General features: G+C 35.0%; 3 protein-coding genes and 1 long non-coding RNA gene across 4 annotated transcripts; 2 read left to right on the plus strand and 2 right to left on the minus strand.

Annotated features, from left to right (window-relative positions):
- The first annotated feature begins 5,349 nt into the window (after positions 1-5,349).
- On the plus strand, positions 5,350-8,244 carry LOC145161286 (uncharacterized). Its single transcript, XR_013738449.1, has 4 exons — positions 5,350-5,834; positions 5,943-6,065; positions 6,161-6,842; positions 7,902-8,244. It is a non-coding gene; the product is annotated as an uncharacterized LOC145161286 (long non-coding RNA).
- Positions 8,245-9,866: 1,622 nt separating this feature from the next.
- On the minus strand, positions 9,867-11,730 carry LOC145161290 (glycine-rich protein A3-like). The gene is made up of 3 exons (XM_079080795.1): positions 11,582-11,730; positions 10,366-10,735; positions 9,867-10,283 (listed from the first exon to the last, which is right to left on the minus strand). The coding sequence occupies exons 2-3, from the start codon at positions 10,697-10,699 to the stop codon at positions 10,009-10,011; spliced, it is 609 nt and encodes a 202-aa protein (XP_078936921.1). The 5' UTR covers positions 10,700-10,735; positions 11,582-11,730; the 3' UTR covers positions 9,867-10,008.
- A 3,738-nt stretch (positions 11,731-15,468) lies between these two features.
- LOC145161298 (alpha/beta-Hydrolases superfamily protein) lies at positions 15,469-19,167 on the plus strand. Its single transcript, XM_079080803.1, has 7 exons — positions 15,469-15,673; positions 16,184-16,356; positions 16,643-16,695; positions 17,474-17,588; positions 17,675-17,797; positions 17,912-18,077; positions 18,756-19,167. Exons 1-7 carry the CDS (start codon positions 15,509-15,511, stop codon positions 18,939-18,941), a joined length of 981 nt encoding a protein of 326 aa, XP_078936929.1. The 5' UTR covers positions 15,469-15,508; the 3' UTR covers positions 18,942-19,167.
- Positions 19,168-20,377: 1,210 nt separating this feature from the next.
- On the minus strand, positions 20,378-21,698 carry LOC145161306 (upstream activation factor subunit UAF30-like). The gene is made up of 2 exons (XM_079080813.1): positions 21,275-21,698; positions 20,378-20,712 (listed from the first exon to the last, which is right to left on the minus strand). The coding sequence occupies exons 1-2, from the start codon at positions 21,590-21,592 to the stop codon at positions 20,587-20,589; spliced, it is 444 nt and encodes a 147-aa protein (XP_078936939.1). The 5' UTR covers positions 21,593-21,698; the 3' UTR covers positions 20,378-20,586.
- Between the last annotated feature and the right edge of the window lie 2,874 nt (positions 21,699-24,572).

Raw genomic sequence — 24,572 nt, forward strand, 5'->3', positions numbered from 1 at the left:
ATACATGCAAATATTAACTATTCCAAGGTTTCATCCTAACTAGCATATTATGAAGCACCTATACTACAAAGTTCTAGTTAGATGACATACCTTTTGATGTAGCTTGATGTCTTCAAGCTTTAAGAACTTAGCCCCAATAGTATGGAAGCCTCAAATGGAATCACAAATCACCAAAACACCTTGGAAGAACTTGAGAGAATATGTATGCACACTAAAATCGACCCACTCTTATTTTCACACACTTGTGCCAATTTTGTGAGCCAAGGACCCCTTTATATATTATGGAGGATTAGGGTTACATCCATGTAAACCCTAATACCCATGACCTTTCATTTACATAGGATCCATGGGTTAAAAGCTCCATGGACCATCCATGAAAGCTTAGCCCAACCTAAATGAACTTGGCCCATTCCATATATATAAGAATCCATATTTAATTAGTTCTTTTTGATCACTTAATTAATTCTAAATTAATTCTTGATCAATACTAATTAAATAATATGATTCCATATTAATATATTATAACTTATAATATATTAATATAAATCATAAATATACTATTCTCAAAAGAGTATCCATATAAATTGTGCCGGTGAAGTGCAACCCAAATGGACCATGCCGGGTCGGGTCAAGTACATACCAAATATAGTTATGGACTTAGACATTAATCCAACAGTATTTGGACCTGAAAAGAGAGTATTGGTGGCCCTGTATGAAGAGTGATGTCGCGTGGTTTGTTGAGAGGTGCTTGACCTATCGCAAGGTTAAGGCCGAGCACCAGCGCCCGCATGGCAAGTTGCAGCCACTTGAGGTTCCCTAGTGGAAGTGGGAACAAATTTCTATGGATTTTATCACCAAGTTGCCGAGGACCGCGAGGGGCGTCGATGCAATTTGGGTGATAGTCGACCAGCTGACTAAGAGCGCTCACTTCCTTGCTATCAGTGAGAGCTCTTCTGCTGAGAGGTTGGCAGAGTTGTATGTGAGGGAGGTGGTATCGCGTCATGGAGTACCGGTCTCGATTGTGTCAGATCGAGATGTACGTTTCACTTCCAGGTTCTGGAAGAAGTTCCACGAGGAGTTGGGTACGAGGTTGCATTTCAGTACCGCCTACCACCCCCAGACGGACGGACAGAGTGAGCGGACGATTCAGACGCTCGAGGACATGCTCCGAGCATGTGTGTTGGACTTCGGGGGAAGTTGGGACACGTATCTGCCGTTGGCTGAGTTTTCCTACAACAACAGCCACCATTCGAGTATTGGTATGCCTCCCTTCGAGTTGTTGTATGGGAGGAGGTGTCGGACTCCCATTTGCTGGGGAGAGGTAGGGCAGCGTGTGATGGGTAGCACTGAGATAGTGCTTCAGACGACAGAGCAGATACAGCAGGTTAGACAGAGGTTATTGACAGCTCAGAGTCGTCAGAAGAGTTATGCGGATAGGCGACGATCCGAGCTTGAGTTCCAGGTGGGAGACTTCGTACTCCTGAAGGTATCTCCTTGGAAAGGAGTGATCCGATTCAGGAAGAGGGGCAAGCCGGGGCCCCGGTACATCGGCCCGTTCAGGGTGACTGCGAGGGTGGGTAAGGTAGCTTATCGGTTGGAGCTACCTGAGGAGCTGAGCCAGATTCATGATACATTTCACATGTCTCAGTTGAGGAAGTGTATAGCCGACGAGTCGGCGGTGGTACCGCTGGAGGATATTCAGGTGGATGCGAGCCTGAATTATGCTGAGAGACCAATCGCGATCCGGGATCGGAAGATCAAGGTTCTGAGGAACAAGGAAGTGTCCCTGGTGCAGGTCCAGTGGCAACATCGGAAAGGGTCCGAGCTGACCTGGGAGCCGGAATTGGAGATGCGGGAGCAGCATCCAGAGTTGTTTGCCGAGCGAGACTTCGAGGGCGAAGTCTGATTCTAGTGGGGGAGAATTGTAACATCCGGATTCCCAGGTATCTTATTTTAAGTATTTATATTGAATTTTAGAGAGGGACTCGTCGAGTAGGCACTCAGACTCACCGAGTGGGATCGCGCATTTTTGGTCTGATTTAATGAAGGACTCGACGAGTCGATGCGTGGACTCGGCGAGTCCGCGCTGTTAAGTGAAACCCTAATTCTCGGGGCCTGTGCCCTATTTAAAGGCCTTTATAGCCTCCATTGCGGACACTTCATCCCAGAGAAACCCTAGAGAGAGAGAGAGAACGTTTGTGGTGCAAGAGGAAGGCTAAATCACCATTTCTTGTGTGTTTTAGAAAAGGAGAAGTAGTTTCCAACAAGAGGAGGTCAAGGGAGCTGTGGATCTAGAGTTTTCAAGTTCAGATCTACACTATTGAGGTATCAAATCGAACTTCCCTTCTATTTTGGGTTGAGATCTATGATTTAGGGGTTTCTATAAACCTTTTAAGGCTTGAAAGGTTGAGTTCATGGTCCCTTGCTGGGTTAGACCTCAGATCTGGACCCATAGAGGTCCAGAGAACCTTTCCCATTCTGCTTTATGCTTGTTCATGGAGGATTGGAGACTAGGTTGCCATTTTTAGAGTTATTTCTCCATTTATGACTTGATGTGGGTTGCATGCACGTAAAGGTTTCACCTTTACGTGACCTTTGAGCACTTGAAGGCCAGATCTATAGTTTAGAAAAGCAGATCTGACCTCAGAAGGTCTTTTGAGAGTTGTTATGGGAGCAACTCGCCGAGTCCATAAGTGGACTCGACGAGTCGAGTCGGGGTTGCCCCACGATTCGTGACAGGTGTAACCCGTCGAGTAGAAGGATGACTCGACGAGCCAAGAGAGACTGAAAGGATTCAGAGGACCCGCATGGACTCGCCGAGTCGCCCTTGTGCACTCGACGAGTCGGGTCAAAGTTGACCGTTGACTTTCGTTGAATTTAGGGTTCTGGTCAAGACTGATTCTAGAGAGTTCAGGGAAGGGTAGAATGGCCTTCTACCCAATCTGTAGAGATGTGATCATGGGAGAATATTGATCGGAGATGTTATCTGAATAATAGGAGGAGGCTAAGTCGGGAGGTTGAGCACGAGAGTTTATCCGACTTCATTGAGGTGAGTCTTCTCACTATACTGTACCTGGAAGGGTACCTATGTGTGACCGGAAGGTCTTGTATGCTATGATGTATGTGCTACATGCGGTTATGTGATATGTATGTGCTATGTATGTTATGTATTGTAAGGATCGGAAGGTCAGGATGATATATATATGTATGTGCTTTGTATGTTACGTATGGTAAGGACCGGAAGGTCAGGATGATATGGACCGGAAGGTAAAGAGGTTACGGACCGGAAGGTCGATACGGGTAGGACCGGAAGGTCTACCGGGACTCGGGACGGAAGTCCCCTGAGACACATGGATCGGAAGATCCTACAGAGTTATGGCCTGGAAAGGCGTATGCGTGGGTTGTGGTATTTTGGGGAACTCACTAAGCATTTATGCTTACAGTTGTTATGATATGTGTTTCAGGTACTAGCGAGGATCGCGGGAAGGCGCCGACATGATCCGTACATACTTATGGAGTTTATGTTATTGAGATTTTGGGACATGTTTTGTTATGACATAGTGAATACATTATGTTTTATGATTATCGTGTGATTGAAAGTATGTTTTAAAAATGAAAAATTGTTTTGAAAAATTACGTTGTTACACAGTAGCAGGTAATAAGCTCGACTATGAGATCAAGTGGTGCGACTTCAAGAAATTTTACTTTCTTACTTTTGCGTAACTGATAAAATATGTAAACTATGTAAGTGTGTATTTCGAATGTATGATGTTTGGTTGCTATGTTTCATTCATATTCAATTGTTATGATACTGTACACGAAGTCATCCGCCCCCGGACGTTTCCTCCGTCCAGGTTCGGGGGTGTGACAAAGACGAATGATTATTGAAGACGAAGGAAGAGTGATATGTGCGTATGACGAGCAGAAAACCATCCATGAGACACAACCAATAGAAATTGGTGGTGACGAGTACATGGATATGAGAGCAGAGATACATTGCACTGAAACATTTCATAATCTTCACGTGGACTTGGTGGAACACATTTACGGGATTCAACACATTAACCTCAATTTGGATCTACCGGATGACTCGGAAGACGAGTTCTCGGAGGTCGACTTCATGTAATACGTTTTAGTTATTTTATTTGTGTTTTTTAAGTTATTTTAATCGTTTCATGTGTATTTTTTTATGTTTGTAAGATTTTTTTAATGTCATGTTTGTTTTTTTTTTTTTTTTTTTTTTTTTTTTTAATTTTAAGTAATGCAATGCAATGTATTTTTTTTTGAAGTAATGAAATTTTATGTTTTTTTATTATTATTAAAAGTGGAGTTTTATTTAAACTAAATTATTAAAAATAAGTATGACACAATTTCTTGGGTGTGACAAGGAACCACACTTTTGTGGTAAAAGTTAACGTGTCGCTTATGTGATAGTGAAGGAGTGCGGTTTTTATGACACCACTCCTTCCAGCCTTAGAGTTCAATGACCATGAACATACATATGCCTTACATTCTAGTTTAATATATCTTAAATATAGTACTAACAGTCATGTCCTGTAACATGACAAACCGCAATATAGTCAATACGATTTATTTTACATATATTTTTAATAGGGCTTTTGACATAAAAGTCCTTAAGTTTGTTAGGTTTTGTTGGTTTTGTCCCTATGGCGATTTTTTGTTCGTTAATGTCCAAAATTTGCCAAGTTTTTTTCATTTTTGTCATTTCTATAAATCTTTTATGTTTTTACCCTAAGTATATTTTTCAAATTTGCAAAGAAACCCTTAAGTTTACAAATCTTATATGTTTTTATCCTAATTATGTTTTCCAAATTTGACATGAAAGTCCTTAAGTTTGTTAAATTTTGTCGTTTTTGTCCCTGGACACCTACTATTATAGGTAGCAAGGGCAAAAATGAAAAAAACTTGACAAATTTTGGACATTAATGAACAAAAAATCGTCATAGGGACAAAACCAACAAAACCTAAGAAACTTAAGTACTTTTATGTCAAAAGCCCTTTTTAATATCTCAATATCCCAATCCTTTATTATAATAATATTTCAATACCTTGAAATCCTTGATATTACTTTGTTTTTGTATCACATTGTTGTATTGAGTTGGTACTAAAAAACAATGCACTAATAGAAATAAGTTAGAGTTGAATGTTTGTTATATGAGTTATTGTAACTCTAACCCAACAAACTTTAGTATATTGGTTTAAATGGTCTTTTATAACTTTTTTTTGCATTTGAAGGACATGTACTTGTGTTTTACCGATTAAAAAAAAGTATTTTTACCCATTTTAGTAGGTATGCTTGCTTAGTCACCTGCCAAGTAAGCACTTCCAAAATGCAACCATCGTCTCCACTGTACTCCTCCATTTTTTTTTTCTTTTTGCAAAACATTGAACCTAGAATATATACAAACCCACAAACATAAATTAGCAATGGTAAAGATGAATCGGTTTTTTTGGAAATGAAGCAACCATCGATTTGAGTTTCAAGATGTACTCTTCCATTCACCTTCATTATCGGCGCTCTCCTTCTACCACCAAACCGACACCACCGCTAATATGTTTCTGCCCCAGACCATCTCCTTAGTCATCTACAAATCGATACCACTGACTCCATTACATAGAACTGTTTCTGATTCAGGAAACATTTCACGAATTCTAGCCCTAGTTTTACCAGATCTGAAGGATGGAAACAATGGCGGCGATGGCACAGACAGCAGCAATGGTTGTTGATCCACCACAGACGAAAAAGACGACAGTGATGGTAGTTTTTGTTCCGTCATAGATGGCAGTCTCTAAGAACTTGATCATGGTCATAGGTATTGAAAGTTTAATTTTCGGTTCACCCCTTCTCTTCCAGACAACTATATTATTGGATTAATTTTTGTTATAAATGGTGGTGGTTTGGATTGATGTTTGATTGACAGTGGTTTATTAGATTTTCAAGATGTGTTCACAACGGTTGGTGGATTTCGAGAGATGTAGGTCGAAGGTGGTGGGAGATGTAGGTGTCCAATGGTGGTGGTGACCGGTGACCTTAAATCTTTCAGGTGCAAATTGATTCTGCTACAAATCTTCTGTGTCCTTCCTATAGAACCATTTCCGATTCTAGATTTTGCTGCATATTGATTCCAGTTTGTTGTAGATTGATTCCGGCCGGTTGCTTATACTTTTGAAGAATACGCAATGGTGGTTGTTCAGGCAGTAAAATTCGTTTGTGACCAGAACTCCGTGAAGCATCCTGTGATTTGCAACGAGAGAGGTCGTACCATCGTCTCCCACTATTCAATTCTGATATTCGAGGCAATTTCTTCCAGCAACTACACAGTTCCAACCATGTCCTCTCACGACATCCAACATTTCATCGAGCAGTTCCCTGAGGATTCTCATTCCGACTACAATAACCTGTCACAATTCTCCCCTATCCTTCCAATCCACCGACTTTCCAATCGCCCATCATTTTTTTAAAAGGACTTTTTAGGAAGGGTGACCCCTTCATTTTTTTAAAAGGACTTTTTAAACCCTAAAAACATGAATTGGTACCCGCAAAAATAAGTCATGATGGACCATTTAAACCAATATACGAAACATTGTTGGGCTATAGTGACAATAACCCTTGTTGTATTAGTTATTCATAGTAACATGTTGTCAATTTTTACATTATAACATTGAACTTCTAGTTTTTACATTATAACATTGTACTTCTGATTTTTTTTTTATTAAGGTATTTCTTCCTTTCCCTAACCCTCTGGCTGGATGAAAGAAAGTCAGAAAGTGTGAAGATGACAACATTTGGTGTTTATGGTACCCGAAGATAACCAAAAATGGTAAGTGTTCTAGTGGAAAGAAAAATGCGACGTATAGGGTAGAAATGGTGGACCCACAAAAACGTTAATAGTAATAAATTTGAGTAAAAAATGTATTGCTGGGCCAAATGATATTTTTAGCAAACTTAACATACCAAAATAAATTCTTAATATACGGACCAAATCTGTAATCAAACCGAAGCAAAAGGAATCCTGTAACTTTGAATTTTGAAACATTATAGACAATAGCAAAAAACAACATGACTAAGTTTACAATTTACTAAAAAAACTATACTTTAGACATCACGATATATGATTATATGTCCCATTTAATATAAAACTTTTGCCAAAGACATCTATATCTGAAATTTTCAACCATCATGTTCAGCTACATTTTAAATTTTCAGCTAACCTTCAAACTTTTACTTGACTTCTTTGGCACGCAAACTAAAGTGTTACTATAATCCTTTATCTTTCTTTCTATATTTATAACACAACATAAAATAATTTGGAAAGGATTAAAAAGGTTTCTGTTACTTCGTTTGGTCGATATAGTTTTTTTTTTTTTTTTATATTATTTCAAATTTCTTCTACATGAAGGAAAAATATAAATTGGTGGTGTGGGGTGGGGGTGGGCGAGGTGGGAGTGAGATGTATGGATATGATGTCTTAGAAATGTTGATAATTATTTTGGTTTGGTAATCATGGCCAAATAAGGAGGTGAGAAAACATTTTTTTCTTTATAATTAAACAAAATGAATGTAATCTAAGATCCTTGTTTTTAACTAAAGAATGATCAATTCTTGCACCGAAATTATATATAAGATATTAACAAAATAACCATTTTTTAGACTATTTGTTTTAGACCCATTTTTTGCATTTTACTGAAATGACCTCTGAGTACGAAATGAGGCATTTCAGACTAACTGTTAGAATCAATTTTATGCATCTTTTATGTTAGTTTTTATTAGTGTTTTGTATCATGTTTTATGCTTTTTCATATGCATTAGTTTAAATAATGTTCAACTCATGTTTTTCGTCAGAATTCTCGTACTATTCATGTTTTTATGTCATTTTCAGGTATTTCGAAGGAAGCAGTATTCTGGAAGTTTTTGGAAACAACTTGTATGCATTATAGGAGCTTGATGGAGCTAGAAATCGATGATTGATGTTGAGGAATGATCAGAAGCTGCCTTAATCGAAGAAATAAGTCCATACGCCGCAAAGTATGAAAAACACGATCGTGTTTTCCATTTACACGATCGTGTAAAGGCTTCAAAGAATTTTTATGGACGAATTTATGTAGGGCTAATGTCATACAAACCCTCAAGTTTTCAAGGTTTTGTCGGTTTTGCCCAAAGTTGAATTTTATGTCCGTTTTTACTCTAACATTTTCCAAAGAATGTTCGGTTTTACCCTTTTACCGGTGATAGTGTTTATCGCATGCGGCATTTTTCGACTTGGAAATCCTCGAAGAACTTACATGATCGTGTTTCTCCATAAAGAACAATCGTGTTTTTGGTAAAAATGTCTGAAATAGCAACGTACTTCATTAAACGCAAAAAAATGGGACTTCGAAGAAAAAACACGTTCGTGTTTCTTCATAAAGCACTAACTAATAGTATACAACGTGTTTTTTTTCCTCATTTTGCACCAAACATTTTTAAGTAAAATTATCTCAACTAAAGTTCATTTTGAAGTGTCTAATATTATATGGGTTTTAATAAAATGTTGCATTTTAAGCCCTTATAAGGTATCTATTTCTTTATGTTTCTGTATTTTTTTGTTAGATTTCAGTAAAAAGAACGAAGTTTTTTTCTCAAAATTCCGAAATTAGTCCAATAAAAAGAACGAAGTTTTTTCTCAAAATTCCGAAATCAGTCACTGGACTTTGGATTTTTTCTTGAAATTCTGAAATAATTTTTGTTTTCTGTCCGGAAAAATAACGGTGTGAAATATATGTATACTTTTAATATAATATAAAATTAGTATGAAATGTCCAAAATAACTTACTGCAAACAAACGAGATTACTTTTCCAAAACCCAAAAATAACTTTTTCATTTTAGTTAAATCGTCGAATTCTTAGTTGATCACTTTGTAGATATCCGTTGATATATTGTACTCGTAAAAAACTTTGCTAGAATCCCTCTCTATTTTGACTCCAAACAGAGTTGATCCAAACTCCAAAATAAAAGATAATCTTTATGCACTAATATATGTATTTTAAGCGAAGCCATATATAAATCTTACAAAAAAAATTATACGTCTAATACTTTCGGCTCTAGCCTTCGTATATATATCTTCAATTTTCGGCTAATCTTTTAGCCTTTAATAAAAGTTTTTTTGTCAAACAAACTAAGACATAATTAGCTGTATATTGCTTTCTATTCTTAAAATGCAACAAAAAGAACATGTGCACTTTCTTTCTTTTTAAAAAAAAAAAATAAATAAATAAAGAAAAAACATTAATTTTTTTTTTCGGTTAGTATCATATATTATCATTATCATACATATTGAGTATGAAAACATCCATAATAAATAATTTAATAAAAAAAATTAAACGAAATAACTTATTTAACTCAATAAATTAAGCTCTATTATTACGATGCCATATTACATTCCAATGACTATTACTCTTAAAAAAGTTATTTAATTATTAAATGTCATTTTATAAAATTCAATAAAAATTTCATATAATTAGATAAACTAAATGAAAAGTAAAATAATGATTTATCAATCAGTTTAATGCATTGCCGATTGTCTAAATTTTAGTCTACTACTATTACGATGCCATATTACACCATATTACAGTCCAATGACTATTACTTTTAAAAAAGTTATTTAATTATTAGATATGTCGTAAATTAGATTTTATAAAATTCAATAAGAATTCCATATAATTAGATAAACTAAATGAAAAATAAATAATGATTTATCATTTAATTCATTACCGATTGCCTAAATTTTAGTTTAATAGATGTTAGATGCAATACAAACATAAAGTCATTGACATATCAAATACTATACAAACAATACATTCCAGATTAACTTATAATATCTCAATCCTTTATTATAATAATATTTCAATACCCAACCAAAATAAAGAAAAACCAAGATCCAAACTATTAGTCAAACAAAACAAAAACATAAGAGTTAATATAATCAAAATATATACACCAACACTATTTACTTCCATTTCTTAAACCCTCCTCCAAACTTTCCCTTATGCTTTCCAAACTTTCCATGCTTCCCCTTCCCATGCTTTCCATGCTTAAACTTCCCACCACCATGCTTCCCATGTTTCCCCCCACTGAAATGTCCCATGCCCATGCCTCCCATCATGCCATGTGATGATGATGTATGGCCTCCATGCCCATGAGATGATGTTAGGTGGTGGGCCCCATATGCTGCAGCAGCAGCTGCTGCTCCTCCCGCCAGCATACCCATTCCAGGCTTATGCCCTAAACATATAAAAATGATAATCAAGTAGCGAAAAAAAAAGTAAATAAAAAGTATGAATTATTGTTGACCATGTCAACTTACCTCCTGAGCTATGTGGAGCAGATTGACCAGGGTAACCAGCAGGCGGATAGCCTTGGGGTGGATAACCCTGTTGTGGGGGATATCCACCGCCAGAGGGAGGATATCCTTGGGGTGGATATCCTCCCTGAGGAGGATATCCGCCGCCAGATGGCGGATATCCTCCTTGTGGAGGATATCCTCCACCGTGCTGTTGAGGAGGATACCCTCCATGTTGCTGAGGAGGATAACCACCACTACCACCATGATTGTTGAATGCAGCTCCAGCTGCGTATCCAGCTAGATTAGACATCAACCCTTTGTCTTGATTGTTTTGATGTTCATCTCCTCCACTCATCTTGTTTTAAATTTAGTATTGCTTTCTTTATAACACCTGCAACCATTCATGTTATTTTCAATTTAGCACCAATTGAATGTTACAAGCTATATGCTTAAAAATGGGAAGCTATGGAACATGGGATTTGACTTTTGGGTGATTAGCTATATGGATAATATGCACAAAGAAAATTCACATAATTGTCTGTGGTAGGGCCTACAAAGTGTTTTTTGTTTTGATTAACTATTATGTTTGTTAAATTGTCATTAAGTGTTTAACTTTCCCTTTGCCCATTAAAATTGACTATTCATAATCTGATGAACAATATGATAAGTTCGTTTACCAAATTTAGGTAGGAAGCTAAGACATGGACTTATTCTGATAACTCCAGGAAGAAATAAAGCAAAACAGATGATATATCCTTTTTCACGCATCACAATTCACATGATCTAAACCTAATTTACTTCAAATTCCATAAACAAATCATCAGTATTGCAGAATTTAAGCAAGTTGCCTAAACAATAGCATGATTCATGACGAAGTTAATACAGATACACGTGATTTCATATTCAATTTCACAATTCAGATTCAATTTTATAAAATAGGTGTTTAAAGGGACAAAATTGGGGATCTAAGACATTTCGAATCGTACGTAGTTGAGTGCCATCCTAACATAAACTTATTATAAAACATATAAAATATACACAATCCATGATTCGGAATCGAAGATATGCATTATGCACAAATCGTGTAAAAGAGTAGAGTGATCACGCAATTATAGTCCATCGAGTAACATGTTAACAATAATTAACGCATTCGATCATCAATTTACATAGAATTATAATTTCTGATTCGCAGCAAAGAGATTTAGATAGAAAGAGAAAGGGATTTAAAGGAGCTAACCAGATGCTTTGATTTGAGATTTTGCAGGTTTGAAGTTGAAATGGATGAACGAAGAGGTCTGAAGTAGCGTGAGGATATCAGAATACCAGATAAGTATGCGAGGGGTGACATATATAGACGACGTGCAGTCGACACGTTGTGCAAGGACGCGTTTACTTGGATACGCCCACGCGCTCCTTCTGATGTATTCGCTTGAACGTGTATATGTTTATGGATTTTTGCGAATAATATTGTTTTCTAAATAAAGTCACTTTTATTTAAATTAGGATTTTGTCTGCGTAGGTCTGTTTTATAAGTTATCTTTGACTTTGATGATACAAGTTAGATAACATGTAGATAAAAATAAAAAGTCGGTATCACTTATAAATTACAATATAAACCGTCAAATGAAAAAGTATTATATGTGACAATTTATACGTAAAAAATACATTAAAAAAAAAAGCAAATAAGTTTTTTAAATTTATGTTAGGATGGCACCAAGGTCGGACCTGATATATATTGGGCTTGGGGCGAAAATAAAAAAAGGGTCTCTTAAAACCAAAAATCGAATATATTAATGATGCAAAAGGTATATCATTTACAAAAAGTCATTACAAATATCATCAAAAACACAAATATAGCCATAATATTTAAAAAAACACTAAATTTAAAGGAAAATACTTCAAGCATTTTAGATGCAAAATCAATGTTAAACTGATCAATTCCACATATCTTTTCGTGTATATAATACAACCATTGAATTTTTCTTGTAATATTAATGACCTTAGATAACTTTTCAATAACTTCAGTTTTGAAAAACTCTTAGTTGCGGATAGAAGAACAATATGAATGATTAATAAGATGTTAGACGCAATAAAAATATTTGGGTAGCAATCCACAACATTAACAAAGTCCAAAAAATGAATTAAATTGAAACAAACATCATAATATTTGGAACTTAAAAGTTCTAATTATACAACTACATAGAAAATCTGATAACCTAAACTTTTGATTAACATCTTATCTTATCAAGTCAGAAATCCGATACTTTGAAGACTGAATGAATCAAATTGAAACACACATCAGAATATTTGGTACATAAAAATTCTTATTAACCTGACCGTAATAATCTGAAACCCGATTAACCCAAATCCGACTAAGCTGTACCTTAATAGGGCCGGGTTTCGGGTGAATATTTTTTCTGGAAAAACTCGACTAACCCGATCCGTTTTAACCCGAAACCTGATTGGGTTAACCCGATTAACAACCCTAACTGTAAGGGAAAAGACTATATGGTGATTCAAGCAAGAAACGAGAGTAGATGACAATTCTTGAAGTTGAGTTATGATATCGAGGTAGCATACGTCAGCTTGATGTCAATCACGAGTTCACGCCTGACGTAGATGGCGATTCAATTTTCTATGACGTCCGATTCGATTCGCAAGGCACCCTAATTCCTACTTTGGAGCTTCTTTTGTTCATACTCTTCCCAGACGGGCATTAAGGTAGCATCGATCATCATGCCAATTTGTTATTTTGTTGGGCTTCTGAGTTTGGGCTAAACTGGGATTTAGGCCCCTAAAAAATATGTAAATATTTTTTTGTATATATATAATATATAAATATATAGACTAAAATTTTTGGGCACTTTAGATATATGGGCACTAGGCAACTGCTCGGATTGCCCACCGTCAGGGTCGGCCTTGGGTGGCACTCATTTTTAAGTTTAAAATGTTTTTTTATTTATAGGCAATATGGTCAGATTATATATACTACGTGGATAAACAGAAAAATTACAAAATACATGGGGTGAAAATGATATTTTACAAAATTTAAAATCGAGAAGTCACAGTCATATTTTAAAAATGAGAGGGTTGAAATATAACATTTTATAAAATATTTTAAAAATACGGGTCAAAGTAAATTGTTAAAATATATAGAGGTAAAAAGTGTCATTATACGAAACAGATTTTAAAAAATAAATATTGAAAAGTGTCATGCTTAAAAGTAGAGTTGCAATTGTGGATATAGACATCACCCGCAAATTAATATAGATATAATAAAAGTAGAGGGGTTGCAATTATCATATTATTATATTATTATATATATATATATATATATATATATATATATATATATATATATATATATTAAAGTTATGAAAAGTTTTAACAAGTGACATATTTTTTGTCAATTTTGGTCCTCCAACTTACAACATTGACCCTTCATCTTTATGCTTTTGTTCACAAACAACTCTTTCACTTTGGTTTGAATTTTTCATAACCCTCGTCTTTTATTACATACTGTTGGCAGAAATTATATATATATTAAAGTTATGAAAAGTTTTAAAAGTAAAGTGCCACCTTTTTTCTCAATTTTGGTCCTCCAACTTACAACATTGACCCTTCATCTTTATGTTTTTGTTCACAAACAACCCTTTCACTTTGGTTTGAATTTTTCATAACCCTCGCCTTTTATTACATACTTTTGGCAGAAATGGTCCCTCATCATTATTATTATTATTGTTAGACAAGATTACACGATTGGTCCCTATGGTTTACCAGATTTAACATTCTCTTTTTGGTTTTAAATTAATGTTTTATTTATTAGAAAATACTCACCCAATACCATAAACCCACCCACCATCTGCCATCACCACCACCACCACCACCGCCAAAATTACATAAATGGTCCATATGGTTTACCCATGGTGACAAATTCAGTCCTTACTACCTGAAAAGACCAAATTACCCTCACATTAACGGACAAAAAACAACCAACATGCTACTTTACTTTACAAAGCAATACCTTCCGACCCCGGCAACGCCGGGAAATCTTTTCTAGTATATATTAAAGTTGTGGAAGAAAGGAATAGTAAACTTGGGATACTTTGTCCAAGTTTGGTCCCTTGATTTACATATCCGGTCCCTGTACTTCTTTAATTAATTTATTCATGTCCTTTTGTTTGTGTTCCATTCAACTTCCTATTTTTTTGGCAGAATTGGACCCTGTATTATTGTTGGAAGTTAGGAATACTAAATTTGGATGTTTTTTGGCAACTTTGGTCATTATTCTTTACCCATTTTGACACTTTTGGTCCTTGCAATCAATATTTTTACACTTTTTTGGAACCTTTTAATATTTAAAGTTTGGTCACAAAACTTTAACGTTTTGACAACTTTGATCCCTTTTCTAAAAAGTTGCTAATTCCTACCCCTTTAATTCTTTAGCCATTTTCACACTTCTGGTCCTTGCAGTCAAAACTTTTATATTTTTTGTCCGGGGCAAAGCCCGAACTTTTCATCCTTGCACTTTCTATGTTTGTCATATTTATCAATTCAGAAACAACATTGAAAGCTTCTGGCCCCCCGCTACGCGGGGTAACCTTTCTAGTTTTTAAAAATTGTATTTGCCCAATTTTTGTTAATCATTTTTCATATGTTATAAGTATTTATTTTAAAAATAAATTGACCATATCGCCTATAAATAACAAAACATTTTAAACTTAAAACAAGTTGGACATATATCCCTAACTATCTTAATCCTTTTGTGCATATGATCTCTAGCTCAACGGGGTGATGCACCCATGCTTTCCCCTTATGGGGTTTTCTCCTGGAGGTGGCGGGTTCGAGCCTTGCTCGGACCAAAGTGGTGAATTTAGGTATGTGGAAAAGGCGGTGATTCCAAGCTGCCAAGTCTATCGGACGGCCTGGTCTAATACGCAATTTAATATAACTCCACCGTTTCCAAAAAATAAAAAAAATAAATAAATAAAAAATAATAAAAAAAAAATCTTAATCCTTTTGCAACAAAAAGATGTGAGGAGGTAAATAGTTTTCTTTAAACTAAACAAAGGGGTGTAAATGAAATTTCTGAAAAAACATTCCAAAAGTATAAAGAACTGTCGTGGTGCACACTTTTAACCACAGAACCCGCAGGGGAAGAGATATGGTCTTGCCTCCGTGTTTCAAACCCCTGCCACTGCCATCTCCACCGGGAATTCATCTTCCAATATCACGACGGTTCTCTTGCACCTGCTCCGCCGTCGTTTATCGGGAATCTTCTTCATTATCATCGTCTTCAGTCGCTCAGCGTCCCGCTGTCATTCTTCCTGTAAGTCATATCTCGATTTATGTAAATTTTGCAGCTTTTATCATGTGTTTTCGGTTTGCCTTTCTTCCATGCTTGTGAATTCACTGTAATCGATCCTTAATCGTAAACGCTGATGTTCATTCCGGAGACATTTGGCACTAGCATTTCGCTATCGGAAAATTGCAATAAAGGACTGTAAGCGTATTAGAAGTTCAGATTATTTGGATTTTCGACATTGACAAAATAGGTTATATTTCAACAAAAATCGATAAAAAATTTTATTACCATCAATATTGAAACTTTAAATTCAAGCGAATTGACCTCAATCGCTTCAGTATATACTTGTTTCACTGGAAAACAGTGAGTAAAGAGTTCGATTTTGTTGATTTCTACTCAAATCCTCCAGATATACGACATCTTTTTGTTTAGATGTTAATGAAATTACAGTAACGCCATAAGATCAATGTTTTCCAAACATAAATACTTCAGTTGTATGAACAAAAGCATAAAACTTATATTGATTGTTGACAGGGGTTGGGGAATAATACAGGTGACTATGAGAAATTAGCTTTGACCTTACAAGGATATGGTGTTTCAACTGTGGTTGCTAATGTGTCAAGAATCGATTGGCTGAGAAATGCTGCTGGTTTGGTTGACCCTAATTACTGGCGAGGCACCCTCCAACCTCGCCCTGTTCTTGATTGGTAATTTGGTTTTACTAAGCTTTTTGATGCCACATCATCAAACAAAAATGAATTTAATATTAGCATAATAGTGAACAAGCTCTATGGAAATGAGTTTGGTTTTAGTAGAATAGTGAAAAAGTGGTTGTAAATTTACAAGCAAAAGTGAAAAAGCTCTCGCAATAGCTTTTTTTGACTTTTTGTAAGCTTATTTGACCTAATAAGCTCCTATTGTGGATGCTCTTAGCTTTATGGATTGAGTTTGTTAATTAGTGAATGTCATTAAAGCTAAATATACTGTGGTCAGGTATTTAAATCGGGTTGATGAGGCTGTTAATGAAGCTTTGAAACAATCTCAAGGTCTGTAGTTTCTCTTTCTATTAATCATTGAATATATTAGAAAATTTATGTGCATTATAAATATATTACTTAAAAAATCTATAGAACACAGACGAAATTACAAGAATTATAAAAATGCATCTTTTATATCAGTCATTATAAATTTACAAATGGAATACATAAACATTTATAAAAAATAAAAGACATGGTTAGCATCATAAAGGATGGTTTGAAAAATCAATAACACAACCAGTCTGGATTATACTAGGTCAAAGTAGATAAGCCTTTTGGGGCTATTTTCAAAGGGCATTCACGTCTTTTTCACAAATGAGAGATTGATAGCGAGTCCATGTCCCACCTTTTTAGGCGGGACAAAAAGTTACCATTTTTGTTTCATTGACAATCAGTCATGTCAAATACAGTACAACTTGTTCTGTCATGTCTTGTCCTGCGTAACATCAGTTCAATTGTCTTGCATAACATCAGTTCAATTGTCCTGCATAACATCAGTCCGGTCAAATGCAGTACAACTTGTTATGTCTTGTCTTGTCCTAAGTAACATCAGTCCAGTCAAAAGTCCAGTCAAATGCAGTACAACTTGTTATGTTCTGTCTTGTTCTAAGTAACATCAGTAATGCAGTACAACTTGTTATGTCATGTCTTGTCCTGTGTAACATCAGTCTAGTCAAAATGCAATACAACTTGTTCTCTCCCCTTACACCTTTTTTAAAATTTACATGAATCATCATTTGTATACATCCTTATGATTGTTATTAATTATCCTCATGCACATTTGTAGGTGGTTCGTTGTCTATTATTGGACACTCTGCAGGAGGGTGGTTAGCTCGGGTATACATGGAAGAGTTCACCAATGCAAACATTTCTTTGCTTCTCACTCTTGGATCACCTCTTCAGTATGTATTACCGAATAAAACTTGCTTCAAAGACTAAAAATATAAATATTTTAAACCTTCGTATCTTTTTTATATGTTAATTTTAGGCCACCACCAAAAGGGTTGCCAGGAGTTATTGATCAAACAAGGGGTCTTTTGGATTACGTGGAGAAAAACTGCAAGAAAGCTGTTTATACTCCAGAATTGAGATACGTATGTATCGCAGGCAGGTATACTAAAATCCATAAACAAGGGAAAACTTTTTAGGGCTATTTTTTATGATGAGAATGAGGAGGGTATTCGCGTCATTTACACTAGTAATCAAACATTTGGTAGCTTTGTAGGTATATTCAGGGAAGTCGTTTCTTTGGTAACTCAAATTCTCCAACAACTATTCCTATTGCCATTGAGCAATCTGTTCCTGAGGTTGCTATTGGAAATAATCCAAGCACCTTAACACCAACTGATGCTACATTTCGCACTCGCTTTGTTGGTCAAGGATACAAACAGGTATATATTTTTTACTATGAGGGTATTTTGGTCTTTTGATAAAAAACAAAAGAACGGAATTGAATTCCTTCCTTGATTCCATCCTCTCCTACGAATAGTACGAAAGATGAAAGATTCCAACAAAATTAAGTTTTATTCATTTGGACGCCAAACACACAATGGAACATCGGAATGGAATCACGGATTCCGATTCCGATTCCACCGAAATCAACAAACGAAACACATATTTCTTTGCTTTAGGTGTAATGGTAGTATAATAATATATCAATTTTTAGAGGGTATTTTGGTCTTTAATTAAAAAAAGGAAGAACGAAATTGAATTCCATCCATCCTTCCCTACTGTTGGTGCAATCTATCAGATATAGAATTTGAAGGATTCTGAAGGAATGGAATCGGCAACCAAACACGTCATGGGAATGGAATTGAATCCTAATTCCATCGGATCCTATGAGGACATCTTAGTCTTTTTAATACCATCCTCTCCTACAAATGGTGAAATCCATCAAACATGAAATATGAAAGATTCCAAGAAAATTGAGTTCCAATCGTTTGGAAGGCAACACGCAACGGAACATCGGAATGGAATCATGTATTCCGATTCCGATTCCGACGGAATCAACAAACGAAACACATGTTTTTTTTTGCTTTAGGTGTAACGGTGGTTCTCGTTTTTCATAGGTATGTGGGCAGGCAGATGTATGGGGTGATGGGGTGGTCCCAGAAATATCGGCTCATCTTGAGGGTGCGTTAAATATTAGTTTGGATGGAGTCTACCACTCGCCTGTTGGCTCAGATGATGAATCAAGGCCATGGTATGGATCACCAGGTGTTGTTGACCAATGGGTACACCATTTACTTAACTAGTTGTGCATATATATAATGTCCATATTATTTTGTATGAGAATTTGTCATATTGACATTGTAAATCCTACATCATTCACCACAAGTTTTAGTTTTACTTTTACACCCATTAGAGTTCACTTTGTTATGTATATGGACTTGCTTTTGAACAAGTCATTTTGAGATGGAAACTACGACATACTACTTCAATGTGAATGTTAAATTCCAATAGAGTTACAATTTAAACAAACATACATGCTTGACCATTGGGCTTTTAATGGGTTGCAAAAATTCAAATAGGAATGATGCTCAACTAGATTTTAATCCGGTTTTTCTTAGACAAGACATTTAGGGGCTGTTTGATAAAGTTAAATCATTTAGTGTTGAATTATTCAAATCTTTTAATAGTTTAGAGAAGATAGGGTTCCTTGTGATTTATGGTTGTTCAAGATTATATCAAATATATGTATCAAATGTTTTGAATTCTAATAGATTTAGATGCGACTTATGAATGGTTCAATTCAAGAGGTTATCAAACAACCCTTTAGACTTGTTGGATTCTTTTTATTTTTATTTTTTTTGCCGTTTAAACTTGTTGGATTCTTTTTATTATTTTTTTTTTTGTGCTTTTTTGATTTTTTGAAGTCTAGTGGTTTGAGAAACAAAATTTCATATATGATGATCCAAAGTTCAATCCTTGACATGCTTCGCTAATGTTCCATGATCGACGTCTGGGCCTTCATGATAGGTGAAATGAACGACTAAGATTATGTGTTTTGCCTTTTTTTTATAAATCAATAATGTTATTTTTATTTTTTTTGTGTGAATTTTCAAAAGGAAAGTAATTCGTACATAACAGTTTTTCTTCATACACAACTATTTATGTTTTATATGATTGTACAATACGATACTTTAAATCATAAATTGTCAGGATACAAATCACATCCATTTTCAAAAATATTAGAAGTACGGACCTAATAAACAAGGGCAACCTGTATAGGATCCGGATCCATTATTTGGTCCAACATTTTGTCAAGGCCCCAATATAAAGACTCCTGAAAAACAATTCATGAATCAATGGGTAAAAACCAGCCAATTGTGGGCATCTTTTAAGATCAAAAGCCACTTAAACATATTTTCTTGTTAACAGCAGCAAGATTCAAATGTGGGTAAAACTATTGTTCTACAGCTTTGAAATAAAAACCTTATATTTGTCATATGAACCTAGAACTACATACACGGCCTAGTCTTAAAACTGGAACAATAGCATTAAGACTGCTTTTGTTACACAGGATTGGACAAACTTAAACTTTCTATGGATTTTTTTCATGTAAAAGAGGACGAGGAATTTTTGTACAAAACATTAGACGAGTCTCTGTACCACATTTTCTCGATGTGGCAAAAAAATGCACCTAGAAATTTCACTACACTATTCAACCCAGGGAAAAAAATACTGAAAGTGGAAAAAAGTACAACTATCACTGCACCATTTACAACTAGTGCCAGGAGCAAGAAAATAGCATTCAACAAGACATGTTTTCTCAACACCCTACACCACTTACCCAGAGAAACATAGAAATGAGCAATCAATTTGCATACAAAATAAACTCTGGAAGCTTCAGTGCACTCCTAAATTCAAAGGAAAATATGAACTTCAGAGTGTCATGTTCTAACTAGTCTTGACAAAATGAGGAGCAAGCAATTTGGCAATTTCTAGAAACCCAACTCTGTCTCTCCCATCAAATATTGTCTTGAGCTTTTCATCACAAATTATCTCTCGCTTGTTTTCTGGATTCTGCACACAAAAATTCCCCATCTTAGAACACAACAATAGGGAATATACTTTATTCGTTTTATCAAAAAAATGTACACATTACATTGTGTAATGAGCCACTTTTGTCACTAATTCACAGAAGGTTTTGATTCTAATCCACTAACCACAAGGCCCTCGATTGCATAATCAGGTTATAAAGTAAAACCTAGCAAACATTTCAGGTGTATTCTCTCATTTTCTTCATGATCACAGTCTTAGGGTTTAACAATATCATATTTAGAAACCAAAACCGATTAATTTTGTTGGATTCAAGTCATACAACCAATATAAGTAGAACACATGATTGACAGCAATCAGAACTAGTTCACTTGGCTTTCAAACAACTAGGTGACTCTAATTTCCCCAAACTCATTTCGATTAAAATGCGTAATAAGCGAAAACCTAAAACCGATTTCAAAGTTACTAGTATATTTGTTGATGTTTACAGATATCATGTAAGTTGAATACGTAAAGATAAACGCATTTACCGAACAAATTGGGCGAAGAAATGTGAAAATCGAAGAAAAATGAATTAATAACTCGCCTGAAGCTCATGGAGCTTGATGTGCTGCCAAATCTTCTTAACGGCGTCGGTGCGAGGGGATTCAGAGACACCGAGGAACTGAGCAAGGGCTGGAGAAATCGGAGTTGGTTTCAGAATGCCAACAGGTTTCAACGATTTTTCAGCAGAAGCTGGCTTCGGTTTCTTCGCTGGTTTGTCTGTTGGTTTTTTGACGGTGGTTTTCTTCTTTGCAGCGGTGGTGGTGGTAGCGGCAGCGGTGGCCGTGGATTTGGGAGTGGCGGACTTTGCTGCGGCGAATAGCGATCTGCAGCCGTTGAAAACCCTAGCACCCGAGGCCATTGGAGTGATTATTGCAGTGGATGGTTCGAGTGTTGTGTGTTGGCGAATGGCGACGGAAATATAGCAGGGCAAGACAATAGTTTGAGAGAGCGATGAAATTGGTTAGGGGATATTAGTGCGACGGGAGGTCACATAGGGTTACTCGATCAGTGACACGTGGCAAAAACCAATTTTTAGCGATTCAGTTTTAATAAAAAAAAAACACAACCAAATAAAAAAATGGATAATGACTTAAAATGGTACTATATTCTTCGATTTGTACACATTTGGTCACTGAGTTTATTTTTTGTTCACATTTACCCATTCAACTTGTTAAACTGTACACATTCAGTCCTTATTACCGGTTATTTCAGGTTCACCGGTAAAAATGTCTTAATAGGTAATATATTTTTCATTTTGTATACATTTAGTCATTAATATTTTTGTATACATTTAGTCTTTAATTTTTTTTGTTGCAAAATAATTTATTTTTGTTTTTGTACTCATTCAATACTTATGAATGTTTTCTTTAAGTTTTTCTCACAACATCTTACATGGAACAATCATTAACAAGGTGTTTTAGGCTTTTGATGCTTATGTCCATCGCGATCTCGACTACTTGGTTGCTTAGGTTATGTGTTTTGAACGTCATAACTTTTTAATACTATCTCGGATTTTAACGATCTTTATATCTATGCGTTTGTATTTTAGTCTACTACAACTTTCGTTTAGATTACTCCATTAAAAAGTAATATATTTTTTAATTACGATCTTTATATCCATACGTTTTTTATGAATGCATGTATGGATGTTTTTTTTTTATAAAATCGTAAGTAAAAACATATTATATTTTAACGGGAGTAATCTTAACGAAAGTTATAGAAGACTTAAAAAACGAACACGTAGATATAAAGATCGTTAAAATCAGATATCGTATGAAGAAGTTACGACGTTCGGAATACAAAACCTAAGCCAAACCACAAGACATATGCAACCAAGCAGTCGAGACCGCGATGGACATAAACATCAACAGCCCCAAACATCTCATCAATCAGGGACGGACACATGATTTGGTAGTCGGCGTTGCCGGTCCGTAGAAAAAGAAAAAAATATCGAAAAATTTACACTGCGTACAGAAAAAGCAGGGGTTGTCGGTGCCACTGCGGGCATCCAAAGAGAACCGTCCCTGTCATCATAGTCCCATGTTAGATGTCGTGAGAAAAACGCTAAATAAATCATTCATAAGTACTGAATTGGTACAAAAAACAAAAAATGTCTTATTTTGAAACAAAAAAAATATTAAGGACTAAATGTATACAAAAATATTAAGGAATAAATGTGTACAAAATGAGAAATATATTACCCTAATAAGTCATTTTTCCCGGCTAACCTGGAGTAACCGGTCATAATGACTGGATGTGTACAGTTTAACAAGTTGAAGGGGTAAATGTGGACGAAAAAAAAACTCAGTGACCAAATGTGTACAAATCGAAAAATATATTACCCTTTTAAGTCATTATCCCATAAAAAAATATATTCATACGCAAAAGCATTAGCATTATATATATATATATATATATATATATATATATATATATATATATATATAGAATTAGGTTCATTTGAGACCAATGATATTTTGTGAGACATGGAACAACATCTTAGCTTTTGATCAAAACTAATCTGATGGCTCATAAAGAACGTGATTAACACTAATTAATGTACTTGATTAGTTAATTAGGGGCAGATTAGTCATTAGGTTAAATATAACATCTTTAGCAGATCTGATAGATTATTAACGTCATGTTCACGTCATCAAGAACATCATCATCTGCTTCGATTCTTCTACCAAAATCAGCACTCATATACAATCGATATTCCTTCATATTCATATTCATGTAATTAATCTTCATCTCCTAAAATATTCACTTCTTTCTACTAGTTCGTCCTGGTATTTGAGATCACCATTCACCGGTCGATCAATGATCCTTACCTGTCGAAATCACAAGCATTAAATTTGCGATTTTTGTGATTTTGGAGTTCATCTTCTTCATTCTTCTACATTTTCATGTGATAATCTAATTTATTGAGGTTGATTTTCATATATCGACATCAGGAATTCATCCCAAGATTGTGATTGACTTTTAGTTCTGTGATCATCAATTTTCATCCAAGGTAGAGGTTCAAGTGTTTAGTGATTTATGTTAATCTTCATCTTCAACAACTGTTTACGCTCTTTCAAGCTATGATTTATTATTTTGTATCGTGATTTCATCAGTTGTTCAAGGCTTGAATTTTCATCACTTTTATTGTTACTTCTGTTTAACCTAGAACAACAATATTCAATTTTTAATGTTACTTGCATGTATCATATTATGTGTTTGACCTATTAGCATAAGATGATTAAATCTTCAAGTGACTAGCGATTCCCTAATTCATCTAGGTCTCATTCGTGATTTTAGCAATCAACATCATATTGATTGATTGAATCTATTTAACCTAGAACACAAGTTAACCTAGAATATGTTATTTAACAATACATCATCTGTTTCAAGGTTTAATTTTGTAATTTTATTCAATCAATATGTTTTTCAGCAATTTGTTGTATGTTTCAATGTTTGTTTTTCATTAACATCATCTTGTTGATAAGTTCATGTTACTGCATATTATTCTTATAGAATATTAAACATACATTTATTAATATCAATTATGATAACATGTACATGCTAAATTGTGGTGTTTTATGATCATATTCATATGAATTCACATTATCCTGTTTATATGTTAAGATGGTGGTATATTCTTTTTTGTAGTTCAATGTTATAATGTTGCAGCATAAACTAGTTTTTGCAAACAATTCATTGGATCTGATGGTTCTTTGTTTTAGATTCCAGATGTTGAATCTAGTTTGATACCTGTTATAGGTAAAACTTTTAAAGAAATTAGTAACGGTATTAAGTGGTATATAGAGTATGCATCAAGATGTGATTTGTCATTAGAA

This window comes from Lactuca virosa, chromosome 1 (genome assembly GCF_052849685.1).
Source record: "Lactuca virosa cultivar CGN04683 chromosome 1, Lactuca_virosa_CGN04683_v6, whole genome shotgun sequence".
Classification (NCBI taxonomy): domain Eukaryota; kingdom Viridiplantae; phylum Streptophyta; class Magnoliopsida; order Asterales; family Asteraceae; genus Lactuca; species Lactuca virosa.

Coding starts and splice junctions, on each gene's coding strand:
- LOC145161290 (XM_079080795.1), bottom strand. CDS start 10,699: ATGAGTGGAGGAGATGAACATCAAAACAATCAAGACAAAGGGTTGATG. Junction 10,284..10,365: donor TGCTCCACATAGCTCAGGAG/GTAAGTTGACAT, acceptor TTATATGTTTAG/GGCATAAGCCTGGAATGGGT.
- LOC145161298 (XM_079080803.1), top strand. CDS start 15,509: ATGGTCTTGCCTCCGTGTTTCAAACCCCTGCCACTGCCATCTCCACCG. Junction 15,674..16,183: donor GTCCCGCTGTCATTCTTCCT/GTAAGTCATATC, acceptor GATTGTTGACAG/GGGTTGGGGAATAATACAGG. Junction 16,696..17,473: donor AGCTTTGAAACAATCTCAAG/GTCTGTAGTTTC, acceptor GCACATTTGTAG/GTGGTTCGTTGTCTATTATT.
- LOC145161306 (XM_079080813.1), bottom strand. CDS start 21,592: ATGGCCTCGGGTGCTAGGGTTTTCAACGGCTGCAGATCGCTATTCGCC. Junction 20,713..21,274: donor TCAAGCTCCATGAGCTTCAG/GCGAGTTATTAA, acceptor TTTTGTGTGCAG/AATCCAGAAAACAAGCGAGA.